At 44.1% G+C, this 9,163-nt stretch overlaps 1 protein-coding gene across 2 annotated transcripts in view; it reads right to left on the bottom strand.

Moving 5' to 3' along the window:
- Positions 1–600: 600 nt before the first annotated feature.
- Positions 601–9,163, bottom strand: part of LOC132425125 (ubiquitin-conjugating enzyme E2 E1) — a 76,396-nt gene continuing 67,833 nt past the window's right edge. For both annotated transcript variants that reach the window (XM_060011541.1, XM_060011540.1), the window contains 3 exons: positions 4,292–4,424; positions 2,422–2,569; positions 601–1,386 (listed from right to left, as the gene is read on the bottom strand). In XM_060011541.1, coding sequence (XP_059867524.1) covers positions 1,289–1,386; positions 2,422–2,569; positions 4,292–4,424 — 379 coding nt within the window. In that variant the 3' untranslated portion in view covers positions 601–1,288. The remainder of the gene's footprint in view (positions 1,387–2,421; positions 2,570–4,291; positions 4,425–9,163) is intronic.

Raw genomic sequence — 9,163 nt, 5'->3', positions numbered from 1 at the left:
TTCTAGCTTTTTTTGTTGCTTTTTCTTTCTTTTTTTTTTTTTTTTTACATAGATGGATAAATACTTTTACAGTTTTTTTAAAAATAATATAATAGATCCTGCAGTTTGCTCGTCTGCTGAATGCAGCCTAGATCCGTTAGTACACAGAGTGACCGCGTTCTTTTTAAATGCGTCATGAGAGTGCAGGTACCTCCGCCCTGGGCCCTGGACGAGCTTCTCTGGAGCAGGTGTGTGCACCTAGGTCCCGCCAGGCTCCCTCCACTGTGGCAGGGGTGTTTCTCCATGAGAGCCCACTTTTCACGCACGTACTTACCACCACAGCGCTTCCAAGTTGGAAAATGCTTTGACGAAGATACAGCAGAACTCTGCCTTTGGAAGATCATGAGTTAGATTATCTAACCTTCCCTAAGGCACCTATCTTGCAAGGCTGTTGGATAAATCCAGAGTAACGTACCAATCCTAACACACGTGCTGGGTAGACAACACCAGCGCGCACAGTCTGCATTACCTCTAGGCTGTTTGAGTAGCAAAGATCTGTCAAGAAGAAAGAAACTACAAAAAAGGCAAAAGGAAGTAAATGAATACAGCAGCGTTAGGCGGTGGTTTTAATATTGTTTATTAGCACAGTAACAAATGCAGACTTAGGCAGTCCACAACATAGAACCAATCCACTGAGCAACTCCTATTCCACGCCTTACAGTTAACAGCTTAAGGTATTTTACTACAGGTTTTCACAAGTCCTGATTCAACCTCTGTCTTTTCACAAGAAAGTAGACTGGCATATAAAATAAAGTACATAACTACTCATATTTCCTATATGGTGTCTTACAGCCATGTGTCCATTGTATATATGAGATGACAGTCTCTAAAAGCTGTTAAGTATCACTGTTCCCCTCCAAGAAGGGAAAACAAATTCCAATTTTTTAAAACAAAAGACTGTAGTCTTGGAAAGACTTTACATAAATGGCCAGGTGTGTAACCTGTACAAATTAAGCTGTTTCAGATTTACAGACTACAAGCAACTGAACCCAAACGTCTATTCTTCTCTGTACTGCATTTCAGCTCATACTGCAGAACTAATGACGGTTTTAAAAGTTGCTATTACCAATTCTGTCTACTGTAGCAAGATACCTTAAGTTACAACAAAATCTTAGGAAATAAGACTGAATAATATCTGTTATAGAAATACCCTACTCTTCACCAACGCCCACCCTCCCCCACCCCTTCAAAATCATAAGCAGCTCTCTCTGTGACAGACAAAGAATGTAGAGAATTGTGACAACCCAATTTATGTAGCGTATCTCTTGGTCCACTGTCTGGCCATTCTGTCATGTTCTGCTCTGTTGGTCATATACTGAGTGGCAATACTTCCCACCAAGGGGTCGGCTGGAAGAAAAGAATGTACGTTACTTCGAAGAAGGGAAAGGAACATTGTTAAGTTTCAGCAAATAAGCTAGTGACAGCTTGCAAGGAAATGGACAGAGTAGCTGTGATCAAACCACTCCACCATCTGGGATACTTTTCCTCCTGGCCTTTAAAAAACAGCATGGATGCAGGGGGATCCTGATCCAGACAGAGTGGTCTAGCCCCGTCTCCTTAGTTCATTCCGTCTCTCCCCCGACCACCACCCCCACGGGAAGGGTGTTGCTCCTGCGCGTCGGGGCACGGGACGCGCAAGGCCCTAGGCTGCAGTGAACAACACCCAGCTGTGCCCACAGGACCACCTGCTCGATGGCACCACCTGTGACACTGAGCGCTGTGAAGGCCTCAGGGCTACTGCAGGCGAACGCTATTTACCTCTCTACTCTGTTGACCCGCAAAGACCCAAAGCTGCCAGGTCAGAACCTGTACTTCCGATTGAGTACAGTGTTCCTCTGAAACCTAAATAAAATCTTTAGTAATTAAATTTATATTTCTTTATCTAGAAAAAAAGTCTTTAATAAGAGGAAATTAAGGCCCAGACGAAACCACAGTCTGGTAATCACTAAGTGTGCAGCAGAGAAACAACGCCACGTCAGTAAGCAGTTGTGGGCAGGTGCTGAGCAGACCCGCAGGCAGAGGGTGGGTGACAACATTCCCAAGTGTGCGTGCCGTTTCTGCATGGGAAACACGCAAAAAGGGAAAAAAAGTAAAGGGCAGAGAATGAAGATGCAAAAACCTAAGGCAATCTTTTTAAGTCTTCAGTTTATAACACCTTGTTGCTAGAACACGTCAAGTAATGGTGAAGTCCGCTGCATTTTTCACCTAGTAGACTGAACTCTTGATAAGAACTTGCTTTGAAAAGCAATGAGTTTTTGTCCCTTGAAAGCCCATTCAAAAATAAAATCTGAACTTTATCTTTAGAAAATCTTAGTTTACGTGGAAAATAACCATTTTCCAGGTGAGGAGGAATAAAACAAGGTAAAGAATTATTAACCTTACCAGGATTACAGTCTGTAAGAAGTGAGCAGATAGAAAGAAGGACTTTAGAAATGGTTAGTGCTGGACTCCAGTTATCTTTCAATATGTCCAAGCAAATAACTCCTTGACTGTTAATATTACAGTGATAGATTCTTGTCCGAAATGTAACCTAAAAAACAAGACAGTGTTAAATGAAATCTGAACAGCAAACAAACTTTTTACTAAATTGCCTCTTCAATTAAATGGTCCTAATTAAAACTTTTAAAGAAAGAGACATTTGGTCTTTTTTTAAAAAGTGAACTGTTTTTAAAACAGTTTAACTAAGGCTGCTGATAAGAGATAGGGTAAGAGACTATTTCATGAAATTGAGATTAGAAAGTGTTCACTGATACAATCTCAGGGATTTTCAATTTCATTTAAAAAGTAATATCCATCAACAAAAAGCAAGGTAACCTCAGTTTTTTTTTTTAAATTGAAGTATAGTTGATTTACAATGCTGTGCTAATCTCTGCACAGCAAAGTGACTCAGTTATACATGTTGTTTTTTTTTTGCGGTACGCGGGCCTCTCACTGTTGTGGCCTCTCCGGTTGCGGAGCACAGGCTCCGGACGCGCAGGCTCAGCGGCCGTGGCTCACGGGCCCAGCTGCTCCCCGGCATGTGGGATCTTCCCGGACCGGGGCATGAACCCGTGCCCTCTGCATCGGCGGGCAGACTCTCAACCACTGGTGCCACCAGGGAAGCCCCACGTTCTTTTTTTAATAGTCTTTTCCATTATGGTTTATCCCAGGAGATCGGATATAGTTCCCTGTATAGTTCTTGAATTCATCTTTAGCAGTTTTAATGTATTAAGTATTTTCCAAACGTTTCCAAGTTTGAACAGCTAATTGTTTGCTGACCTCTTGTGTTAGCTGGTAGTACTACATGGCCTCAAAGCAAGCTTTAGAATCTAATTCAAACAAACACAGTGGGTACATAAAGACAAAGTGCTTAGCAAACAATGATCACACACCTAAAAGGCTGAAAAATATATTGGAAGATGAGGTTTGTTTCTGCTTTTTCTGACCTTTATATATCAGATCTTGCAAGATCATCGTGCCTACCTAAATCAGAGAATTCACTTAAACAGAATCTCCACAGGTAAGGAGCTACAAGTGGGTAAGGACCACAGCAGCAGACGAATCAACAGCCCCACGAACTTGGGTTACTTTGTCTGGTCTCCTGCTTTTTACTTGTGAAATACACTGACTCATTCAAAAGTGAAAAAACCCTATCACTTTACCACTTTTTTTTTTTTTTTAAGTGACAGACTTGCGGTCACCTCTTGGGCTGCAATTGTACCTTTTTCCTTAGCAGTCCACCCCATCCCCAAGAGGTTTTCCTTCCGACTGGGCGAATGAGAATCAGTGTTGAGTGTTACAGGAGACAGTGACTGAGCTACCCCTGCCCATCCTAGACGAGAAAGCGCAAGCTTGGGGCAGGATCTGAACAAGACCAGAAGATGACAAGGAGCGGAATCCAAGGCTTGTCTGGTAGGAGATTCTCTAACTGCTTTAGTGCGTGGATATTCTGACACCATTTTTATCTGTTCAGAAACTTTTTCTGTTGAGTGGGAAATAGAGGATTATTTATAGGTTGCTGACTGTGTTACTATGAATATTAGCAGGATTTTAAGCCCCACCAAAACAAAGCACGTACTCTTAGAAATGGTCTTTGCCAAAAGAGGCAAAGTCAACCCAAAGAAGTGTTTTGTGTATGTTCAAGTGTACTTAGAGATTTGTCAAGATATAACAGAAATCTATTTCTTTGCGATTAACAACTCAATTTTAAAAGCCTGAATAACCTTTCACGGGAGTATGTAAATTTTAGCATAAATCAGGGGGAGTTTCTTACCTTTGGAGGCTTGAAGGGATATTCTGGTGTGAAAGTGATATCAAGGAAGAATACACCACCCTCATACACGGACCCTGGAGGCCCTAGGATGGTTGATCTCCATTCATAGATGTTATCGCCTTTGGGACCAGCGCTGTGAAATAATACACCAGAAGGTGAGTAGATGGCGGGGCATCCCCACGTTTACAGTGTGTCCCCAAAGGGGGAAAGGTCGCCTCTCCTTCCTTTTTTTTGGTGTGTGGATTCTCTCCACAAAACACAGGTATTTTTCAGACGGGCCTCTGATGCAGGCCTCCAACAAGCCCTAGGTCAAGTATATGGTAAAAAAGGACGCTGAAACCAGTCTATGCCCGCTTAACTGTGAAGAAGCAATAAACCCCTCACTTCTCAAACCCTCTCCTTGATACATCATAAGAAAATGTAAACGTAAACGATACTTTACAAAAAGAGAAACGCCTCTCAGCACACCAGAACTCATTAAATTAGTGACAAAGTTTTGCTCACGGCTACATCATCTTTGAGGACCATTTTAAGCACCAAAGCTTCCTTTCTGACCCTCTGCCTGGGGCTCTTCCTCCTTGTCCTTGTTTCTCCATAATCTTACCCTAAAAGGAGTCCAATAGATTGCAGTTCTCTTTACAGCAGAAACCCTGCTGGGTGGGGCAGGAGGGGGACAAAGGATCCAGTTACCAGTCATTCAGTTTTCACTTCTGCACACATTAGATTCCACAATCAGGTTCTCTCTCTACACGTTGTGAGATCAGCGCTTTTCACGCGTAGCCACAGCACTGTGTCGGCTCACAGAGTGCTCTGTAGTCAAGCGTATTAATAAACAAAAATAGAAGCAAGACCTCCGAGGGCTAGCTAACACATCTGTCCACACAAGTGAGCGTAAAGCCCCGCTACCGAGAGAGAAGACGCAAGTCTGGGCGACGGTCTCGGTGCCGATGCAGACAGACCTGCCCACAGCGCAGGGTAACGGGTAACGGCGTGGATGGCTTCGCTGACACGGCTTCACTTGAGACGCTCAAGCCTAACTATTAACAGCCGCTTCGAGGACAGCAGTGTGTTTTGGCCAAACAACAAAAGGTCTTCGCTTGGAGAGGCTTGTAGATCCCAGTGGATACACAGCATAATTTCTACAGAGCAGGCAAGGCTCTTTTCAACTAACGTATGGTGTGAACTGGATCCACTCCCCACACACTCACGGACGGCCCATGGCCGACAGAGATGCTAGATGCCAAGGTTCCCTAACGCACAAGACAAGAACTGCTTGCCTTCAACATGCCCGCTGCTAACTGGTTAGAGATGGGGTTCAAGTCCTTCTAAGAGAAAGAGGAGATGAACAGGAAGGGAGAGGGGGGAAAAAAAAGATAAAGAGAAAACCTACCTGTGGCCCTATACTTTCCTCAAACCCACCAGAGATTTTTTTCTTTCAACCTGAAATTTGGAGTGGGAGAAACAACAGCAACATAGGTTAGGGGAATGAGCTTGTAAAAGAGAACCCGAAGAAAACAGGTTCGGGGGGAAAACATGCTGTGGCAAAAAAGGAGGGAGAAGATACAGACAAAGGATAGGGGCCAATGGGGAGGGTTAGGGCCCAAACTGGTCAAGAGGTAGAAATCGTTCAGACACTCACTGAGCACTTGCTGGCTGTGTGACCTCGAGCAAGTTACTCAGCTTAGAGCACCCACCTCACAGGAATGTTCTGAGAACTAAAATACTGATAATATGGCGGGGGGGGGGCATGACTATCTCTGCAGAACAACAGGCCCACAGTAATCTCCCATTAAATGGCAGCTGTCACCTCCGTTTCCAGTTATCTGATTATTCCCACTGGCTCAAATACTATGGTCCCTGAATATATCCTTGTGATTGATGGGTATTCCCAACAACTATTAAAAACCTGTTTTACACTGGACAGATATGGGAAGAGAGCTCGTTTAATTAACACTGTCTCTAATATTAAGTCACACGTATATGCAGACACCAATCTTCGAGTTTAAAAAAAAAAGACGACTCCCCGACTTCCGATTCTGCATGACATCTGACCACAGTTCTCAGAAGGTGCAAGGTAGGGAGCGCTCTTAACCCACCCTCTCCCTCTAAAAACATGCAGTAACCCCTCCAAGTGAAAGGATGCAACTCTGATTGCTGCTGCTTCACAGCCTGAGATGAGAACTGGTCCTTGGCCATCTGAAGTTTGCTGACCTGCTTATATGTCTGCATCCAGCATATGTACTTGAACAGAAAGTCCACAAGCCATGGCTGATGCAGCTATGATACCTGATTACCAGACTGGAGTTAACTGAAAAGTGGACTGAGCAGATGAAGATGACACTGACACAGAGGCTGCGGATAAAAAGACAAACTATTCTCTCTTATCCAACTAGATAAGAACTCACGGCATCTAAGACTTAAAGGCAAGAGGCTATCGTTTAGTGTGTACCCTTCTTCTTACAGACAGGAACCAAGGCCAAGAGCAGAAGCTAGGCCACCCAGAACACTAGCGCATCAGCAGCCATGCTGTTTTCCCCGTCAGCCTGGTGACGCTGAGAGACCCAGAAAAAAGTAACAGTAAAGTCAGTCCAACCCTGGCGGGGACATGTTCGCAGAGGCCCAATTCCGCCGGCCCCTTAGTACAGAAAAAACGATAAAAGAAGAACAAAGGTCTAACAACATGCCACTACAAGCAGATTTTATGACTGTACAGAAATTTCATCATCAAAATAATCTATGGAACTTTAAAAATTACAGATTCCTGACCTTTAAGCCCAGGCCTCCTGAGCTTAAACCCGAGAATCTACATGTTTAAAAAGCTCCTCTGGGGACCTCTGAGCAGGTGGTCTGCATTTGGGACCCCCTTGTACAGGTGACTGGGAGTAGGACGACAGGCTGAGAACGCGAGCTTTAACATTTCACGCTTGTCACCTGTGATACAGCTAGAAATCCAAATCAGGATCGCTACTTGTCTGTAATCAGCTTTCAGTTCGGCTGTGAACCTTCTGGAAAGTTGAGAAAAAAGTATGGAGAAAGAGAGTTCAAGAATCAAGCACACAACATAAGCTTCAAAAAAGTGGAGAATGAAGGTGGGTTATAGTAAGAAAAGTCATGAGTGAAGTAATACCCAATGTAGTTGAAATGCTAAAGCTCTGCAAGAGATTTCACAGCACAGATCCCTAACCTGTGGGTCCTCAACCAGGAGGCTTGGAAGTTACCGTGAGGGGTCTGAGAACCCACTGAAAAGACCAAGCAACGCTGCCTGAATAAAAGCTTCAGCTATTCAGAGGCTGTTATTGGATGAATCCACGTAGCTTTTTGTCTTATGCATTTTCTTAATCACAGAATAAAACAAAAATTATGATATGGGGCCTGCAAAACTTTTGCTTTTTTTTTCTTCCTTCCAATTCTCACTGGAAAAGTTGGGCTCTACTTGTCCAGAAGGTGAGTAGACAGACCCACGGGAGGGGGCGAGGGGCACGGGAGGGGGCGAGGGCACAAGTCCCTGGCTCTCAGAAGGCCACTGTCAGGGAGAAGCTACGTGAGGCTGTTCCGGGGGGAGTGTGTCCAAGCACCCCACCCCTTCCTCCATAAAGTGACCGGCTGGACCCCTCAGGTCAGCACATGCCTCCCCCTGCCTTCCAACCCCCTCCCTGTAACAGAAGATACTTCTGGTTTCACAACAAGAAACGTAACTCCAATTTTAAATACCAGTTGAAGTATTCTAATCAGTCTAAGTGATCAGAAGGGATGGAAACTTCTGAATTGGGAGATGTGGGGACTGAATTTAAGGCATTAAGGGAAAGATGGGAACAACAACAAAAAATACACATCCCTGCTTGGAGACAGTGAAACCCAACTGTGACTGGAATCTCTGCAGGCAGCTGAGACTGAGAAGGGAAAACGAGCCCATGCCTTTGCCTTCCAGATTCTGTTAAACAGGGACATAACGTTTATCTGCAACACAAACATTTTTCAAAAGAATTCCCTGGCGGTCCAGAGGTTAGGACTCCGCGCTTTCACTGCCGAGGGTCGGGGTTCAATCCCTGGTCGCGGAACAGCCAAGGGAAAAAAAAAAAAAAGTGTAACACACAGAACTCTTATACAAGGCAAAAAGAAAGAACTGTGCCCTTAATTCTGTTTTTTCCCTTCTGGTCAAAATAAATACAGCCGCAGTAAACATTTTAAGAAAAATGATAGTAACTTCTACTTTTGACACAGTATTTTCTTATTTCTGTAGTGGTTTCTGATGCCCTACGGACCCATCAACAGTGGGAGCGGGGGTCGTATGAAGCCCGCCGGCTGGCAGGCACTCACCGTGGTCCAGGCCTCCCACCTTCGAGGGCCTCCCGGCAGTGAGCGCTGGGAAGGGCCGCTAAACGCTGCAGCTCTCCTGTCTCCCAGATACTCTCTGGGGAGCTACAGGAAGCACAGAGCTGCTGACGGGTGTAACTAACGCTTAGCACATATGGTCCGAAATAGAATCTGAACAGTATAAAAAGTAATTAACAAGTCATTTAAGGTACCATCCAAAGAAATTAATAAAACCAACTCTTAAAAACTGTCATTAGAGCAGTCTAACTACTGGCATCTAAATGTGCCCTCTGGACCGACTTCTCCAAGAAAACTGCACAAGCCAACGTTTAAGCTTCGTTGTGTTTTGTCTTAAAATCATGCTTTTCTCCATCCTCCCCCATTCCCATCCTCAGTATTAGTTTATTAAAGACTTAGCTTCCATTTCAACCGTTAGAAACCAAAGTTGCACTTCAGTTTTCAAAAGGTTATCACCGATTTCTTATAAAGAATGTCCTGAAAGCAAGGCAAAAATTATAATCGATTTTAAGAAATGGTATTTCTACCTGATCAATTTTT

The sequence above is a fragment of the Delphinus delphis genome, chromosome 4, assembly GCF_949987515.2.
Source record: "Delphinus delphis chromosome 4, mDelDel1.2, whole genome shotgun sequence".
NCBI classification, from domain to species: domain Eukaryota; kingdom Metazoa; phylum Chordata; class Mammalia; order Artiodactyla; family Delphinidae; genus Delphinus; species Delphinus delphis.
This window is presented reverse-complemented; position numbering and strand designations above follow the sequence as displayed.